This window comes from Apostichopus japonicus, chromosome 9, assembly GCF_037975245.1.
Source record: "Apostichopus japonicus isolate 1M-3 chromosome 9, ASM3797524v1, whole genome shotgun sequence".
In the NCBI taxonomy this organism is placed as follows: Eukaryota; Metazoa; Echinodermata; class Holothuroidea; order Aspidochirotida; family Stichopodidae; genus Apostichopus; species Apostichopus japonicus.
The window spans coordinates 23,285,129-23,305,293 of record NC_092569.1 but is presented as its reverse complement, the minus strand read 5'-3'; the positions used below and the strand labels follow the sequence as shown (position 1 = coordinate 23,305,293).

The 20,165-nt window shown below is 37.5% G+C and overlaps 1 protein-coding gene across 5 annotated transcripts in view; it reads left to right on the top strand.

Annotated features, from left to right (window-relative positions):
- LOC139973006 (scavenger receptor cysteine-rich domain superfamily protein-like) overlaps positions 1–20,045 on the top strand; it is a 63,230-nt gene extending 43,185 nt beyond the window's left edge. For 4 of the 5 annotated variants that reach the window (XM_071979347.1, XM_071979348.1, XM_071979349.1 and 1 more), the window contains 13 exons: positions 348–460; positions 1,229–1,424; positions 2,433–2,559; positions 2,782–2,957; positions 3,827–4,135; positions 4,869–5,032; positions 5,805–5,961; positions 6,718–7,029; positions 7,639–7,815; positions 9,428–9,514; positions 11,348–11,471; positions 13,105–13,143; positions 16,242–20,045. In XM_071979347.1, the coding sequence (XP_071835448.1) occupies positions 348–460; positions 1,229–1,424; positions 2,433–2,559; positions 2,782–2,957; positions 3,827–4,135; positions 4,869–5,032; positions 5,805–5,961; positions 6,718–7,029; positions 7,639–7,815; positions 9,428–9,514; positions 11,348–11,471; positions 13,105–13,143; positions 16,242–16,344 (2,084 nt within the window). In that variant the 3' untranslated portion in view covers positions 16,345–20,045. The remainder of the gene's footprint in view (positions 1–347; positions 461–1,228; positions 1,425–2,432; positions 2,560–2,781; positions 2,958–3,826; positions 4,136–4,868; positions 5,033–5,804; positions 5,962–6,717; positions 7,030–7,638; positions 7,816–9,427; positions 9,515–11,347; positions 11,472–13,104; positions 13,144–16,241) is intronic. The other variant, XM_071979350.1, reaches the window with a different exon arrangement.
- Positions 20,046–20,165: the final 120 nt, after the last annotated feature.

The following is a 20,165-nucleotide window of genomic DNA, read 5'->3' as shown; positions in this document are numbered from 1 at the left end:
GAATGAAGTTTATCAGGTAAATACTCAAAGAACTTGATTCATCTCGACATAATGGATAACACTTTTCATCATCGTATTAAACAAAATAGGATGCCTGAAAATCCTGCCAAAAACAATTACAGTTTAACTCCGCTATATTTAAAATGAAACTTGGCTACCTCCATTGATATGAGATTTGTAGTATGAAACAAAAAACATCAAATAAATATATCAAAATCAACAACCAAATAAAAGCTGCTTTTAAGGACAATAATGGGAAGTAAAATACAATTATAACATTTAATCATTTTGGGCAAAATAGTTGGAATATTTAAACCTCTTTTTAATTTTTTCTTTCCTTTGTTTAGCAACGGTTCGACTCACTGGAGGTAATAATCCTTTGATGGGCAATGTAGAGGTTCTGCACAATGGTGAATGGGGATCCGTCTGTGATGATAACTGGGATATTAATGATGCCAGAGTAAGTGCACTGAGCGCGGTGAAGAGTCAGTCCGGTTTTCCGGTTTCAAACTTATTTTTGAGCCAAGAAATGTTTGGCTAAACCAGCGACGACCCTTAATTCTTTTTTTTGTTGTTGACCCGTCCTGTACGTGTACAGAATGACACGAAGATCCCTTTACAGCAGCGGCAGATTTTGCCAACTGAAAATTCCTGCTCGGAACCATAACGCAATGCTGGGTCACAGGTCACAGGCACCAACCCCTCTTGGCCGTGTAAAGGTGCTGATTTTGTATAAACAGGCCACAGTACTGCTGTTTGGTTAATGAACCAGTTGAAGTTTGTTCGCCAGTCTGCGACTATATATACGCCTACAGTGGAAGTACGACCTTCCTTACCGGTTCTGAACCTCTGGACATACAATCAGCATCCATAGTTTAGTGGTTAGGGTGTTCGCGTACAGAGCGGGAGGCCCGGGTTCAAATCTCGGTGGAGGCTGGAAGTTTTTTCACTGGTCTTGATTTTCACGATGAGACCAATTTTGTTTCGTAGTCTCTGATATTTCCCATCCGTTTTTAATACGACGAAGCTGCAACAGCAAGCAAGACCTGATGGAATATCATTTCATTTTAACTGGAAATGAACAGTTTGTCACAGTTGAGTTTCATGTATTAAAAATTAACCCGAAAAAGCAATTACCGTCTCTTCAAGGATTAATTAATGACGACTCCCTCATGTGCAATAATATTTTTACTTTTATTAACGATGCTACTTTTCCTCATTCCTTAAGGTTGTCTGTCGCCAGTTGGGTAACTATGAGGCGGTCACATCTTCTTGCTGCAGTCACTACAGTAGTGCCCAAGGGGACATCATTCTGGATGATGTCGGCTGCAGTGGATCGGAATCCACCATTGAGGACTGTTACCACTCGTCTTGGGGCTCTCACAACTGTGGACCCAGTGAGGCAGCTGGAGTATCATGCAGAAGTATGAAGCATTTTGTTTTCCTCAAAACATGTCTGTTTCGTTTTTTGTTTTGGAAGCAAATGATAAAAATTAAGACAGATTTCTTTGTCACATAATTTAATTTTTATATATAACAATGGTGCTATAGTTAACAACCATATCAAAACTGGTGCTATAGTTTACAACCATATCAAAACTGGTGCTATAGTTTACAACTATATCAAAACTGGTGCTAGAGTTTACAACTATATCAAAACTGATTCTAGAGTTAACAACCATATCAAAACTGATGCTATAGTTTACAACCATATCAAAACTGGTACTATAGTTAACAACCATATCAAAACTGGTGCTATAGTTTACACCCGTATCAGAACTGGTGCTAGAGTTTACAACAATATCAAAACTGGTGCTAGAGTTTACAACCATATCAAAACTGGTGCTATAGTTTACAACCATATCAAAAATGGTGCTATAGTTTACAACCATATCAAAACTGATGCTATAGTTTGCATCCATATCAAAACTGATGCTATAGTTTACAACCATATCAAAAATGGTGCTATAGTTTACAACCATATCAAAACTGGTGCTATAGTTTACAACCATATCAAAACTGGTGATATAGTTTACAACCATATCAAAAATGGTGCTATAGTTAACAACCATATCAAACCTGGTGCTATAGTTTACAACCGTATCAAAACTGGTGCTATAGTTTACAACCATATCAAAACTGGTGCTATAGTTTACAACCATATCAAAACTGGTGCTATAGTTTACAACCATATCAAAACTGGTGTTATAGTTTACAACCATATCAATACAGTATGTACAATTTGACACAGTTCACGTCCCATTCAGTAGGACAGACTGTGGAAAAGACTCTTAAAATATGGGACATTTCACAATGCGGGTCAAGTCTGCATTAGTCTCACACCCCCCCCCTCTTCCTCACCCCTATACCCACTTTCTGCATCTACAAGTCTAGACGAATCATTGTTCAAGTTTTTTTCTTTTAATTTTTAGAAATTCGTCTAGTGGCAGATGATTCTACGACCTTACCGAAGGGAAGAGTGGAGATGGTATATAATGGACAGTGGGGAAGAATATGCAGTGATGGCTGGGGACAGGAAGAATCAGACGTTCTCTGCAGGTAAACAAAACTCGGTTGTGAAGAGCTTAATAGTCTGTTCCATTCAAAACATCACCTCATAACCACAACCCTTTCCCCTAGATCTAATCTTCGTAGAGACATGATGAGTGAGAACCAAGGTGGTTTCTCAAAATCAGCTACGTAATAAACCTAAACATTTTCTGTTTTTGTTTTACATTTTGTTTTTTTGTTTTTTCAATTCTGATCAACCCTTCTTTCCAGGCAACTTTACAACAGTACTTCTGAACCTCACCAAGGCGATTTTGGACGAGGTGTGGGACCCATCTTTCTCACTCAGATTCAGTGCATAGGAGATGAAACCGATCTGTTTTCATGCCCGAACACGATTCATGGCGATTATCAGTGCAATGGACCTGATGCATTCGTCGTTTGCAGAGGTAAGGGTTCCACTGTGGGGGAAAAACCAGTTGATACCGAGTTAATTAATTAATTAATTAATTAATTAACAGTTCTTATATAGCGCAACTTTCAATAAAGTCTTGTCGCGCTGTACTTTACCCTGGTCATTGGTAACTTGTCACACCTACACTCCAAAGTGTGCACAATTCAAACAATCTCTACTGGGGCACCACAGTGCACCACAGCCACGTGTTCACTGAGGGACTTCCCATAGGGTGCAGCCACAAACCGGCGCAGGCAACTATATTTACAAGTCACCTCGCAAGTCCCCATTTATACACCTGGTTGAAGGTATTTTTATTCAAGTGTATGTACAGAAATACACACATTTTGTTTCGTTCTTGTTCTATTTTGTGCTGCCTTGCTCTCTTTTCTTTCTTTCCTGTCATGGTTTGTGCTGTTTTTAATAATGGAATCTTTTATTAACATTGATTCCTGGAAAAGTCACACAAATTGAAAGTTACGGACCAAGAAGCCTAGAAAAGTCTGGAAACAGACTACTGGTAAAATTGTCCCCATTTCGTCTAGCAAAGCCTCTCACAGTCAATGTAATCCTGGAATAGTCACATAATTTGAAAACCATTTAGCAGGTCTGAAAAAAAAATAATGATTTTCCTTAAACGGTTTCTACCGAAGTCATTTTCCTCCTGAAGATGTGCATGAGACAAAGGTACATTGATATCATGTTCTATTAAAAGTTTGTTTGCATTTACTCATTTTGGCCATACAGGAATGTGCACGGTGTGCGATATTTTCAAGGAAGTTTTGGGGACCCCTGTCAAATGTATATATATATACCGTTACCTATGTGATGTCAGTCTATTATCTTGATGTTGATTGCTTACAGGTGGGCTTAGATTAGCTGATGGTCGCACAGCCCTGGAGGGACGCGTGGAGATTTTCCAAGACGGTCAGTGGGGGACCATCTGCGATGACAATTGGGACATAAACGATGCCAAAGTGGTCTGTCGACAACTGGGCAACTATGAGGTTCTGACATCCAAATGCTGTGCGGCTTACGGTCATGGCAGCGGACCAATCCTACTAGACGGAGTCGGCTGCATCGGTACTGAAGAGATCCTTGAGGATTGCCCCCACGAAGGCTGGGGTACTCACAACTGCCAGCATTACGAAGATGCCTCCGTGGCATGCACAGGTCTGTATCAAGCTGCGTTTGAAATGATCAACTTCCATCAGCTTCCTCGTGATTTGAACCTTGAGAGACTTCGTCATTGTTAAATCATGAAAATATCAAAACCACAATGGTCATCAAGCACAAGGTGATGTGATAGAGATGACTGTGTATCAAGTCCAACTCCCCCGTCCCCCCTCCCCCCAACCCATGAGTATTTAAGAAAGATTTGACACTATTTTGGAGATATTATTTACTAGAAATATCATTTCCTGGCCCTCTATGTACTGGAGACAGCAGTCTGGAACAATTCTTTAAATTGATATCACCAAGGGATTTTTTAAATATTTTTTATGTTTCATTTGTTTTCTTACCACTCTGTTACAATGTGAACCGTATCTTACAGTTGTTATTGGTTAACTTATTGGTTAACTGGCCAACTAGAGCAACTATACCCTACACGATGGTCCAATGCAGTAGTCGTACCCAGTGACTGCTAAAAAAGGATGTTTGGAAAGTTGCCAAGCCTGCATATTCTGTAAATGTATGGGATTCATTTATTGATGTTTGATTTTTGGATTGACCTAATATTTGATTGATTGATTGATTGATCGATTGATTGATTGATTTACTACCTATTATCATATACTTAATTTTCACCTTTAATGTGACTGTACCTATAAAAGTTGTCAACAATATTAAGACCCAAGAATAGTCGGGTAACCATTAATGCGTTCCTTTCTCTTTCGATTGACAGATCTACGATTAACCTATGGAAACGGCACCGTTGCCACCAACAAACTGAAAGGTCGTGTGGAAGTTTGGAAAGACACACAGTGGAAAGCAATCTGTTATGACAATTTTGATATCGATGACGCCGCAGTGATTTGCAGGCAGCTGTTTAATACCGATGCCCTTAGCGTAAGTTCCTGAGATCCAGACAGCCTTTTTCTATGTGACACGTTTTTATCTGAAAGTATTCTTCCATCTCTCCCTCTACTGCATCACATATGTTCTGTTTAAGTGCAGCTTTTCATGCCTTGTTATGGTTTTGAGAATTATTATATCATTATACACTATCTTGATTAGTTCATTGACAGTTCTTTGGGGTGTAAACTTTTAACAAATTTGCAAACTTTACCCCCCCCCCCCAAAAAAAAAAAAGAAGATATATGGGAACAAGGAAGTGAGAAAACAGTGTTGAATGATCCCAGTTTAGTCTTCAAGGTCCATTCCGGACCTATAAATAGGTCATTTCAATAAATGAGGAAGGGGTCTTCGGAGAAACCAGGATGAAATCCAGACTGAAAATCGTACAAAAGGACTTAATGGTTTAGATATTTCTCAGTTTGGTTAAAGAAAACTTTTTTCCAGAATCGTGGAAACTACTACACTTAAAATTGAAATGGGACGATAGTTACCTTCATGTTTTAATTTATTTTGTGTTATAAACTTTAATACACAGTTCATAATTTGAATCACATTATTGACGCACAAACCACAAGAATCCAACGTAATTTCCCAGAAGTTCATTTACCACGAAAGTCAAGCAAGATATGTATTCTTTTCTTTCTTCTTGTTAATCATGACCCCCTCCCCCACCCCCCACCCCCCCCAAAAAAAAATAGAAATTCTATTGAATGGCAAAGGGACAACAAAATTGACATTTCATCACTTTTTTTGTCGTTGACAGTTTGATCGGATTGATCCTTCCCCTGATGTTGATATTGGTGTTACAAATCTAGGCTGCACAGGCAACGAGACACTTCTCATAACATGTCCATACTTGACATACATCGAACAACCAACCGGTTGTGCTTCCGGTGCAGCGGCCAGCATTGTATGCAAAGGTACGTTCACTTCCCAATTGCCTTACCAACTCCGCCTTTTGTGGAGTACAGGTGGCTTATTCTGCAGTTTCAAGTACAAATTCAGATGAACAGAATGCTTAAATAAATGTGTGGAAGTATTTGAATTGGCTAGCAGGTACAGTAGGTCCTAGGTATCACAGAAGCTACTGTACCTTGTTAAACCTTTCGCTCATAATGTTAGTAATGGTATCTTGACGTGAACTAGTGGGGGGAGGGAGGGGGGATCTGTTATGTGCTATTAGCAATACTGTGACTTTATTTCAAGGAACATGATTAAATAGTAAGTCAACAAAATGGTGTCATAACTTGTGTTCAAGGTTAAACATAGTAGTCCTATAAATATATATGTTGGTCATGCCGTGAAAGGGTCCATTAGGTATAGGTTGCATCCCAAAACCCGCTGTTTGTATTGAACGGCATCTTTTCGCACCTTAGTTGAGCTGCCTATTCGTCTATTATGCAACTCATCACACAGCTAGTAGCCAAATCACTATCAGATCAAGGCAGACATGGCAAGGTGTGAACAAATCAACTCTTCCAAACTAACCAGTCTGTTTGCAGGAGAGATAAAGTTTCAGTAAGTTGAGGTCAAGAGAGCTGATAAATGCAACCTATGGTTAATGGACTCGATCATTCTTGTCATGGTCATTGAGTCATTAGGAAGGCCTGGTGCATCGCCGTAAGTAGAATCTATGTATAAACCAGCTCGGTTTGCCACTTCTCACATAAAAACAGATATACGACTAACAGGGGGAAGTGTCCCATCAGAAGGAGCTGTGGAAATACTGGAGAACGGTGAATGGGGATTCATCTGTGGGGACACGTGGGGCGACGCAGAGGGTAAAGTAGCCTGTAGACAGTTGGGATTCTGTCCTCCTAAGAAAGTCAAGAGAGGATGGGATAACAAGCCACAGAACTCACGAAGGGAGATGCATTGGTACGGGATGAACTGCACAGGAGACGAGAGCAGACTACGAGAGTGCCAGTACAGCGCCGGAGCCTATCCATGCAACGGATTTAACTTTGAGGGTGCAGTCATCTGCGCAAGTGAGTAACACATTTTGAATGGGTCTGTAAAGTTAGTATGAATGTTTAATAAATTACATATTGATTCAAGTCATCAGGGAGCCTATCCATGCAACGGATTTAACTTTGAGGGTGCAGTCATTTGCGCGAGTGAGTAATACATTTTGAATGGGTTTGTAAGTTAGTATGAATGTTTAATAAATTACATATTGATTCTAGTTGTCAGGGGAGTCGCATGACAACATAATGTAAGAAATAAATGGATATAACAAATTAGTAGTAAGTCCTAATTCTCTTGGAACAATACTCTATGAAAGTTAAAAAAATGTGATTAAAATTCCCCAAATTTTAGAAGAAGACTCTAGGAACGAGATTAATTTTGGTCATGTGATAGAGCAATAGAAAGTGGACTGTTGAAGAACCTTTTTAACCATATTAGGATCATAAAGAAAACAAGAGTGATAATTTTTTAACATGAAAGAAATTCCTTCCGAAAATCAGAAAAAAAATGATTACACACATTTGATAAGAGGTTTATGTACACACTATGGCCAATAGGAACGTAGACTATAGTATGACAGGGAAGAAATGTTGTCGAAATGTTTAGTCTAAATTTTCTCTCGTACACAGGTGGTTGCGACGCCCCACCCAAGCTACGCCATGGCAATTATTCGGTGGTGCAAGATGTGTACACCCCGGGAGAACAGATAGTATTTAAGTGCGACAAAGGGTACGAACTTATTGGAGAAAAAAGTAATACTTGTGGTTCAGATTGCCAGTGGAGGTCAGCTTTCCCAGAATGTCAGAGTAAGTCTTTGCTTTTATATATTTAATATCTTAGCCATAAAATCATTTGTTTTTACTGTCCTGTTTGAATGCAAATCACAGATGTATGTATGTATTTTAGATCCTCCTGCAAGCAGGAACTCGCAAAAAAGCCATCAATGGCTTATCAAAGCCTCAAGCTGACCGAAGTCAGTCTCTTACATTCATATTTAACGTCCATGATTATGAATTGTCAATTGTCAACAACTCTGTAACTGGACGACATACATTAATCTCGGAGTGACTCGAACCGGGGACCTTATGGTTGGAATGCACCGGCGTTTACCACAGAGCTAACACTCCACTCCACAGATACATAAATTTCTAATAAATGAAGGTTGCAACAAGTGTATACTGTCAAAAAGTAGCAATTTATTCCTTACCTTGCCACTTATTATTCTGACCGAAGTTATTGGAATGTCCATTTGATGTTGGACAAGTCTAAGAGTTGGGTCATTCAAGGTCAGATCACCCAATGGAAAATATACCACCATTTAAGTTTTTCTTCAAAAAGGCCAAATTTAAATTTTTTAGCGAAATCGGGCCTAATGATAAAAAATTGCGGACCGCCGAATATTGCAGAAACTGGTGGAAATGGGCCAAGCCAACAATGTTTTATAAAGACCCATATCTCGAAATGTGAAGGTGCAATGTAGAAGGGAAAGGTGTCAATTTACAAAGCTATTGCAATGAGGGTTAAGGGACCACTGTCAGGTACTATATAGGCTACATCAATAAATAATTGACCTTTTTTTGACCTTTATCTTCCCTTTTTTTGGGTGATTTGAATTGGAAGGACCCAGTTGCTATGTGACATCTGCATTTCCATGGACATGTCCTCCATATGATTTGATCTCATTTGGGCAAATTAGACAATGGATTTATAAAATTCCATTTCTTTGCGTCAGTGAAGGGTATTTCAGGCAAAACTTTAGTCGTTCAGGGGTGCTTCATGAATAATCATGACACTACCTTTTAAAATGGAGGATTATCCTAGCGTCGGGGAATATTTGGTCTTAACATCTATCATATGGTCTTCCAGTGAAGTATTCCTGGAACAAGTTTAAAGATCATTGATTTAAAGAAAGAGCAAAAAAAATCAGAAATGTTTATAGCCCTTTACCTGAAAATGTTTTCATTCTCGGTTGTATTTTAAAGGCAAATGTTAAAATAGTTTATTCACATAACATCAATTATTTTTCAGGCGGAACCTATTCAACTGAAAAGGAAGCTCTTTGCTATTTCGTTTTTGAAAATCCTCTACAAATTCGCCACATGTCATTGGTTAATTTCAAATAAAGACATGAGAATCGGTCTGCTCTTCATTCTTGTGGATTTAGACAATTTTTCACAAAACTGCAATCTTATGTTGACTGATGTTGACTGATGTTGACTGACTATGCTCTGAAATCTCATGTGATTGAGAATTTATAACAGCTTTCAGTGTTTCACTTTAAAATGTTCATCAATACCAGCATGTTGCTGAATAATTACTTTTAATTTCTCTCGATATAGTAGTGAATTTCTAGAGATATAGTGAAAATGAAGTTCTGGATAATAATAAATGAATTGAAATTTCATTTATCGTTGACAGGAAACATTATTCCATCAAGCAAACCAACTGATGGTAAGGTAGATGGAGGTACAGATGGTAAGAAGAAAGATAAATCTACTTCCCCAGGTGAGTGAGAGAGCGTATTAAATAACATGCCCCAAAATGTCCATTAGCTATATATAGGTTGAATTTGTAACAGTAACTTGGCCTGACGTTTCGATCCTAGCAGTATCTTCTTCAGAGGCTAAATGACAAGTAGCAGTAACAGAAGGGACAAAAACACACACAGAATACAGACAGGTTAATGAGCATGGTGAACACAATGAGATTCATGTAAGGGGATTGGTAGACAAGGGATGGAGAGAAGATAGCAACAGGGGAAGAGGAGAGGTAGGAGATATACAGTGGAGGCACAAAGAGAGGATTAAAGGAACGGGGTAGGGAATAAACTGGAGAAGGACAAAGACAAAAAGGTGTGGAGAAAGAAAAAAAAGGGGATGGAAGAGAGCTGTGGGAAGAAGAGTGATGGGGGGAGGGGGACCAAGGGGAATTGGAGGGGGGAACAGAAGAAAAGTTAGTCATGTCCTTCCTGAATGTTCAGCCCATAGGTTGAATCCACAACCTATGGTTAATGGACTAATTCTCGTCATGCAATACAGTTGATCTGTTACGTTATCTGTGTCATCACTTTCATCCCTCTGAAATGTATTCAAACAACAAAGAGTATATTTTAATATATCATATTTTACGCCTTATATCATTTGCTCTCTTCTTGCTCGTTAGTATTTTGCACACTTACTAGATCTTTACCCACAGGATGTGTGACAGACTCATCTACTTTAATATTCCGTGAAATGGGGAGAAAAGGCAGAAAATACACACAAATAAACCACAGAATTAATTAAATGTGTAAACAGAGAGAATACTTTAATATATAATATTTTATATTGATGCCATACTCACTAGAATTTTGCACACTCACTAGATCTTTACACACAAATAAACCATAGAATTAATTAAATGTGTAAAAAATCAGATCGTGATTGATTTTGTTCCCCTCCTGCTCTCTGTTTCATGTGTAAGCTTTCTGTCCAACCTGACAATGTGTTGTGAGATAAGATATTAAGATATACTTTATTAAACCCCACAAAGGGTAATTAAATGCTCGTATAAAACAAGTATATATAACATCTAAAAGATAAGGGATTACAAAGTATGAAAACATGTGTATATAGACAACAGGAGGAACGATCAAAAATCCGAAACAATACATTGCACTGTGAGGAGAGGACGAAAATAAAACGAAAATACCAACAGGGCAAGCATTAACGTCTAAGAAGTAGGTTGTGTCTTTTCATATATTGCGGAATGAAGGAAGAGGGGTGTCTGTTAGTTCTAGCCAACGGCAGCCTCATCCTACCACTTCTAGGGATGATCGCTCTATCCAGAAACTCGCGGACTGGATGGTCTTCATCAAGAAGGATCTTTTCCAACTTAACCCCCAGTTGGTGTTGATAGGACGAGGCCAAGGTTGGCTGACTATCCCCAATGATACCACTTGCCTGTCTGATCAGAACATCAATACGATGTGCATCTTCCTTCCTGTCATTGCCTCCCCATGAAACCAAATTATACTGCCAAACACCACAAATAATAGAGTTATAGAACATGGCAAGAATGTTGTTATTAATATTAAACTTGTTAATCATTCGCAGACAAAATTTGTAGTTACAGTAAATATTAAAATAACAACAGTATAGATTAATTTCTCGTCAGACTTTGTTGATAATAATCTTTCATTTTTCATGTTAGTCATGGAGTGGTATAAACCGGTATAAACCGGAGTGGTATAAACTGGATGGAGTTGTGAAAAGTGGTATAAACCACTTTCTCTCCATCTCGTCTTATGTGAATTCACCGTCATACTTTATTTGTTTAATCCCTTTTGTTCTCTTTTAGGAGGTAGGGGTGCTGGAGGTGGTGCTGGAGGTGTTCTCTTTGTAGTTGGTATGATCATCGGTATCATCGTCGTCATCACAGTGGGTCTTATTATATGGCTGCTCAGAGTGCGAAGGAGAAACACGTAAGTACACCGACCAGTACCCCCAGTGTGCTATGATCAGCTTAGAAACACGTAACTACACCGACTGGTACCCCCAGTGTGCTATGATCACTTTAGAAACACGTAACTACACCGACTGGTACCCTCGGTGTGCTATGATCACTGTAGAAACCCGTAAGTACACCGACTGGTACCCTCAGTGTGCTATGACCACTGTAGAAACACGTAAGTACACCGACCAGTACCCCCAGTGTGCTATGATCAGTTTAGAAACACGTAACTACACCGACTGGTACCCCCAGTGTGCTATGATCACATTAGAAACACGTAACTACACCGACTGGTACCCTCGATGTGCTATGATCACTGTAGAAACCCGTAAGTACACCAACTGGTACCCTCGGTGTGCTATGACCACTGTAGAAACACGTAAGTACACTGACTGGTACCCTTGGTGTGCTATGACCACTGTAGAAACAGGTAAGTACACCGACTGGTACCCTCGGTGTGCTATGACCACTGTAGAAACACGTAAGTACACCGACCAGTACCCTCGGTGTGCTATGACCACTGTAGAAACACGTAAGTACACCGACCAGTACCCTCGGTGTGCTATGATCACTGCAAACGCATGAGTGACAAGCCAACTTCAATATAATTGGGATATTACAGTATGATTATGTAACCATCCCTACCCCACTACCTATTTGTAACCAGTGTATTGGTTGAGTGGATAAAAGTGGCAGGATTCGCAGCAATGAATCCTAGTACGTGGGAGGTTGTGGGTTCGAGTCCTAGCTGGCGAGACAAAGTATGAATGGGTCTTTCATACAGGAAAAATTCATGGTTTTCTTTATTTAAAATGGTCTTCCAAAATAGCCCCCCCCCCCAAGAAAAATATCCGAAATGATCTAAAACCATTAATTGGATTGCTACCTGATATAAGTCATGAGTCATTTTGCTTCTCTCACATGCTCATGTGGCTGCTTAGTTTATTAAAATAACTGCCTTACAGGCCATTGTTGTTATTATTCATTATTATGATGATGAAGATGATAATGATGCACCACTTCCCAAATTTTCACATTGAATCTATTTCTAACTTCAGGACTGAAGGTGTCATATATTATGATGTTTCGTGAGGAAAGATGTATTGAATGATCCACTCACCGCTTTTTAGCCTGCAAGAAAAAGCTCTCCTGATTTTACCCATGAAATAATTCAGGAAATTTAATAGTGCTCTCTTACAAAGTAAAATGATGGTCAAGTGAGAACACCATGAAAGTAAAAAACTTCAAAGCATTCTCCCCTTAGTCGATAAAGACCCTTTTAAAATCATAAAATAGAGAAAGAATTGGTCAACTGAAATTTCCAACAACATCTTACAAAATAATATTGTTTTTGAAACAATCAGAAAATGGTGATATCATTGCTATGGATGACGAAAGTATGAAGATTGCATATATAGTCTGTGTCATGTACCAATCATTGTCACCAGGTTCAGTCCATTACTGTACCTTCTTCTAATTATCATATATCAGTAATATTTTGTGAAGTTCTTGGCCTGACAAACATCACCATTGGTTAGTTAATAGTTTACGGGAAATTGGGAATAATTTCAACAAAGTATCAATTTAATCTCTTGCGAAATTAGATATCCAGGAACTTCGAGTATCTTTTCCAGAAGACATCTGTGAGTATATATCAGTGGTGGTAAAATTAATCGGATCTTGTTGCATTCTGTGCTCGTTGTGCATTAACTTTGGATTTTGGTGGCAGGGCCCTTAATGTATAATGTCCATAATGAAATTGCACCCTCGGCCTAACAACTTCAGCCTTTCATTTTACTTAAAGGACACGGGTTGTCAGTATGAAAGACCAAAGTTAGTCCATAATGAAATTGCACCCTCACCCTAACAACTTCAGCCTTTCATTTTACTTAAAGGACAACACATGTTGTCAGTATGAATGACCAAAGTTCGTCCATAATGAAAGTGCACCCTCACCCAAACAACTTCAGCCTTTCATTTTACTTAAAGGACAAGTGTTGTCAGTATGAATGACCAAAGTTCAGCATTGATTCTTCTTCAGGTTGACTGTTTGTTGTTGCATGTGTCTATTCTTAAAGTCTGATAAATCCTGTGTGTTTGCATGTGTAAGGACACAGGAGCCTGTTGAGTGAACATTTGTCAAATTTTGTCTCTGAACCTTTTGTGTACAATCCAAGACACAAAGACTAGGTAATTAGTAGACTGAATTGGAATTTTATTTATTTATTTATCATTGAAGGGTATCCTCGGTTAGCTTAAAGCTAATCTCCCCCCAGGCCCTGAAATGTAGAAAACTAGTAGGTTAAAAACAATGTAATAAAACTCAAAATATGATAGAATACAAACGTAAACAATACAAAGACGAAGAAAAGAATAAACAACGTAAAAAATTGACAATTGCATCAAATACAAGACGGAGCAACCAATGCAATGAAATTAAGAGCATAAGAAATTAGTTATAAGTATACTGGACAAAACGTTTAACGATATTTAAGGAGTTGGCATTCATACCCTCCTTTGGTAACTCGTTCCACTCCTTAGCAGCAACAAATGCAGAAGGTTTCTGGTGATACTGGGTACGACCATATTCTAAGAATAAATTAATCAGGGCTCTAGCCGACTTCAAGAATCTTGCTGAAGAAGCGTACGACACTGGTTAATGTTAGTGTGGCGGGTCGAATTATGATGCACTTAATCAGAATTTGAACTGGAAAAATTGACTAACAGTTGAAGCAGTTTATTATTAATTTCTACATGTTTAGCTTTTGCAATCTGTTAACAACAGGCACATCTACATTTTACGTATAGTGACAATTTTGTTTAAGAATGTTTGGGAAATTTCTAAAGCTATGCCTATAGGAGTAATCAAACCATACAGGTACAAATTATTGTGCAGTCACTTAAAAAGAGTGGAATGTGACTGGCATTCTCTTTGAAGATCATCATTGAGTTTTTCTTTTGTGTTAATGCAAATATAACAAGTCGAAAATCATAATTTACGGTTTGCTTACTTTCAGGTGCTTTGGTATAAACAAGAAATTTCCGAGTTAAATGCCACAATGTTTGTACTCTGTCATAACAGGCGCCTTGACTATTTAACAGGAACGAATAATACTCATTCCAATGAGAGAATGCAATAAAAGTAAAACAGTTAAAGACAGTTCAGTCCAGACAAAATGTCATTTACATTTGATGGATATTTTGTTGGCCAACTGAAAATTCATACCCTTCAAAGGTTGGTAGGCAATCTTTCTTGTAAAATAAGATTTATGACTACTAACATTAGATCTTTCTAAATAATTCAGATAGAAGCTGCCATGTCAACATAACGTTGCGAAACAAATTCTTTAGTAAGTTCATCACGCCAAATTATATGTATGGAACAGGTGATCTACCCGAGTTCATCAGCGTGGTCAAATAATAGACTACACCAATACATGCAAAACAGTTGTCGTGCAATGCTTTCAAACGGAGCCCTCGCTGGATTTGGAATTTCAGGTTTGTGGATGGAGGACTGGCGGCTGGCTCTGTTCTACCACTTTCGTTGATTCAAGCAACTTTGCACATTATTGCTGCACTACAATGATGATGAATGCATGGGGTATTTTTATCCCCTCAGTGTTTGGGAAGTACACTTTGAGAGATACACTCTTATCTGTTAGATAATGGCGTTAAAGTTGTGTTGTCGAGAGCAAGACTGCGTGTGGCAATTACACAGATAATTGGCTGAACACTAAATCAAAAACAGGTGTCATGATATAATCCAGTATTCATGCACGATCATGACATGGATAGGGTTTAAAATGAGATTCAGTGGAATTCCTAACACCAAATGGGTTCCCACCAACAACACTATAATCAGAGAACATTATTACGTTGACTGGTTCAATACTGAAGATAGTCTCAAATTTATTAGTCAGTTTTACAAATTTTAGCCACCCTAAAATAATAATAATAATAATGATAATAGTGATTTATGACACTCGTATATCCACCCGGAAGTATGCTCAAATTGCGGGAGAGGAAAAGAGAAATGAAAGCAAAAACGAATGAACAGACTAATTAACTAATTAATATTCATGAATGCTAGGTGCATGAGATGAGTGTTTCAAAAGTCTTACAAAGGCAGCAAAAGTAGCAGTTTGTTCTTCTACCAAACGAGGTCATAACTAAAATAGAATAAAGTTATGACCAATACGTCAAATGTATAATTGAACCAATGATCCAGAACTGGTCAGGAAGTTCGTTTTTTTGCTGTAGTTCTGAAGTACTACAAATTTTGAAGTTCTGAAGTATGTTTTAGAGATGTTTCCCTCGTTGGCAGTTTTGAACTCTTCGTCCTTCCCCATTGTTATTGCTAGTTGCACTGTTCCATTAACTTTTTTGGCCGATTGTTTTGAAGTTTTTTTTTTATTTCTCTATAATGTATATTACCTCCTTTTCCGTTTCATCTTCACCAGTTGCACACAAAGTATCCATCTGTATGCAATGAACACAAAATATGTCTATGGTGTAATCTTGCACTGTTCGAGTGGACTAACATAAATAATTGCATTAACATTCATCCAAAATGTTGGATTGTATTTTCGGAATGTTTGCACTAGATCACGTTCCGTAAGTTGTTCACAATCCTGACAATTATTGTAGCATATTTTCCCCCTTTTGTAATTTTTCCATAAGTTGTTCACAATGATGACAATTATTATAGTATATTTTCCCCCCTTTCTTTTGTAATTTTTAGAACCGGAAACAACATTTTCAAGCCCAAGAGACAAGATGATATGGAAGAACCAGTGTTAAGTTTTAATGCGAGCCAGGCTGGAGGTGAAGATGGTAGTCTTTGAACTTGGTGATATGTTATCTTGTAAGCGGTGCTCTTTTTCATTCAGACAAGCTAGCTCTCTTGCGAAAACCAATAGGATGTCTGCAAGATATAAAGCACTCAAGTATCGCCTAGGAAATATTAACTTTTCACCATCTAACATCATCATTTTGAAGCAGTCACTGTCGAAGATTGTCTTTTATAGCATATTACAAGTGACCAGCTGATTATTAAGAATGCAGTGATGGATTTGCTATAGACGAAATTTGTTGACCGTATCGTTCATTGGAAATTTTGTGTACTGGTAATCTTTTATACAATAAAGCATTCCATGTGTTTTTTTTTTTGCTTAACTGCTACAAGCAGTTACTCATGTTGATTCTGTTAACAGTGACTCCACTAACCAAGAAAACACACGTTTAGCCCGAACGTAGAGATGATAAACTGCATTATTTAATTGGTTCAAATCTAGCCCCAAAATTTAAAAAAAAATGGTAATTCAAGACTAGTTTTTGTCAATTTTTTCAAGAAAAGCACCAAAGAATGAACTGCCACCACTTTATGAGTTGAACATGCCATATGAAGTCGACTAGCTTTTTGCACTACTTGACTACATTACTTCAGCCACAAGTTAGAAACTGCTTCCAATATAGCTGACATTTGATCCAAGTGACAAATATTTTCACCCTATTAAGCCAGTACATGGCTTAATGAATTACCTGTCTGAGATATGAAAAGGTCATAGATATTAAGTTCAAGATATGTCTTCATTCCATAGTTTAAAGCTTGTTATTGGCCACTGATCAGAGATCTTTGATGAAAATGAAAACAAGTCGTGTACCTTTATAGAGAAAAATTGAAGAGAGGTTAATTTTGTTGGCCTTATGTGAAAAGTTGGCCAGAGTGAAGTGCAAGTTGGCTAGAGTGAAGTGCAATTTTCAGTGCAGTGGAGACACAACTTATAGTGTACTGAGGCTTTTACAAGTGTTGGCTTTCAAGGACATCATTATTGGTATTATATCAACCTCTGATCGTTGTCAAAATGTCCCAGTTACTATCATGGCAATATTTTGAAGAAGAAGAAGAAGAAAAATGTACATGTATATGTTAGAGCATATTTGAGTGAAATGTTGATGCAAATAAACCATGAGAAGTTTTCACAAAGACATCATTTGTGAGTATCAAGAAACTAAATGGGAAGAAAGTCATATTTAGTGATGTCAACGATTCCTACAAGGATGTGTTAACGTATACTTTAGTGCAGTAAAAATGTCAGGGCAGTGAACTTAATTTTAAAACTTGATTGGTTTCACACAATGTAGTCATTGGAGTATCTCTCAGAATGTATAAGAACTTAGCAATTGGTATATAGGTACATCAGGATTGATGTTGCAGTATGTTCAATTTGTCATGGTAAAACCAAAAATATCTGTTTGAGAAATGATCTTTTATTGGAGATCATAAATTCCTGTGATGATTTAGGTGTAATAGATTTATCCATCTACGAAGTTAAAAAACATGACTAGACGGAAGAATGTGGATGTCAAGAAACGCTATAATCCCTGTAAATTGACCGTACCAATAATAAATATATATGGATAGGAGTTGACGGTATAGTAGGCTGGAATTGACTGTATTTGGCCGGAGTTGTCTGTGTAGACTGGATCTTAGTGTGTTGTAGACTGGAGAAGACTGTACAGTGGACGGGAACCGACTGTATAATTGGTTGGAGTTGACTGTCTTGTAGACTGGAGTTGGCTGTACAGAAAACTGGTTATGTGCACACCAAAAAACTTAACTTGCCGTTTCATGTATCATTTTGATATATTGCCTTATTTTTTGTATAAGTTTCTGATTCATTTCTATCCATTTTGTTTTTCTTCAAGTTAAGCAGCTAGTTGAACTTGCAGTGAAACAACGTCTTGCCAAACGATGTTATAGAACTTTGTGTGTAGTGTTATTTTGTCATCTGAATATCATAATAGATGTATAAATGCCTCAGAAAAGGCTGGTTAAATCTTACAAACAAACATCATGCAATTGGAAGGTGACCATCCCAGAATAATCATGTTAATACTAATCATATGAATATTCATAAAATGCATGCAGAACTTTGAATAACGAATCTGAATTGATTGACAATTGAATTATGAAATCCAAACTGCTGCTTTGATTTTAGGTACAGTAACATGATACAACTAAAATGCCCGCTTTTGTGGAGTATTTATAAGCTCAAAGGATCTTTAAAAAAAAATTAAATTAAATTGATCTATCAAAACAGAGAAGTTTTGTTTTACTACAGTTTGATAGGGTCAAAAAGAAAGACATGCTTATTTTTTCTTTCTTTTCCTTTGAATACAAAAAACAAAACCAAAAAACGCCAAATTTTGTCGGGAGTATTTCTATTGTATAATATAACTTTTACTACTTCGAATACTTAGAGGCTGATATATCCAATATAATTTTGTAACTCCTTTCTTTTCTTTTTTTGTACTGTTAATTAGCATAATATTTTGATACTGGTTTGTGTAATACACCGTGGTAATCATACTTTCAATATCCGCGTCCATAAAGTGTGCTCTTGTAAAGGATAACAGTATATTTGTAACTTATGACCTCTGACCTTTTTGATATGCATAATTAGCTTAACCGTGTGTGATTTTTATGTGAGCGATAATACGTACCTTAACGATGTCTTACTCAGGCTCTGTTTATTGCATATACAAACCTTGCTAGTTTGTTTCCACTTTTGTTTTGATTTTGCTTTTCGTTTGTTTGAGGCCGGTTGTTGGTTTATGTTATTAGTGTATTAATTACTTTCGTCCAAAACTCGATACCACATTGTTTATAGCCTACTTAATACTTTTTTGGTACACCAATGATAAGTAAGGTAAACTACGAGTAGTCGTTTTTGTTGTTGTTTCCAGCTGAAACTTAATGTCAGCATTTCTCTTTAGGTTACTAAACACTTTGGACTTGCTTTGTTCCTAGAATCGCCAAGCAGAGATTTAAAACCGAAATTTATACCTACACGGCATTACTTGCGCCTAGCCATATTCAACATTCCACCCCAACGTGTTCCATTGATTCAGTTTCCATATCAGTGAATTAATATGTTACTCGATGTAAAGGCTTAGAATTGTTGAAATGTTGAGAATGGACTGTATTTAACACGTTAAGATCTGCAGGCTTTGTACCATGCATAGAATCATTGCATTATGCACACATTATGCACACATTCATCTACTTGGAGTGCCTCTTTACTGTACGTTAGGACACTATATCCCATTGTTTCCGTTTCAATAATCAACATGTTGGTAGGAAACTCAACATTTGTGGTTTGTAAACCACTTCATGTAATAGTTAAGAGCGTAACACACATTGCTTTGACATATCCGCTTAAAATTACCATTGCCGAAACTTATAACAGTGAAACTTACAATTGAGAAACGAATGATGAATGCTGAAATTAATATCATTTTCTAAGTTATTTTGAACAGACCTATGCTACCTTAGTTACTTATGTCAGTAAAATCCATTATTTGGAGAAAAAATATAACAGTATAACTCGCCAAAACTACATGCCACCTAAGTGATATGTTTACAGAGTAGTTAAAACCAATAAAACATTCCCAATGTTAAGGTTGTTAGTTCAGTAGATATTCACATAACATAGATCTGCCTGCTGAAAAGCGATGTAAAGCTGCCTCATTCTCTCTTTACTAAAAAATTAATCTTTCGTGGACTTCGTATACGATTTTACGCCCTACATAGCAAAGGATAGTTCATGGTAAGAATGAGACGGCGGTGGGGGTTGTGATAGGGCAAAAAGCAATGAGAACC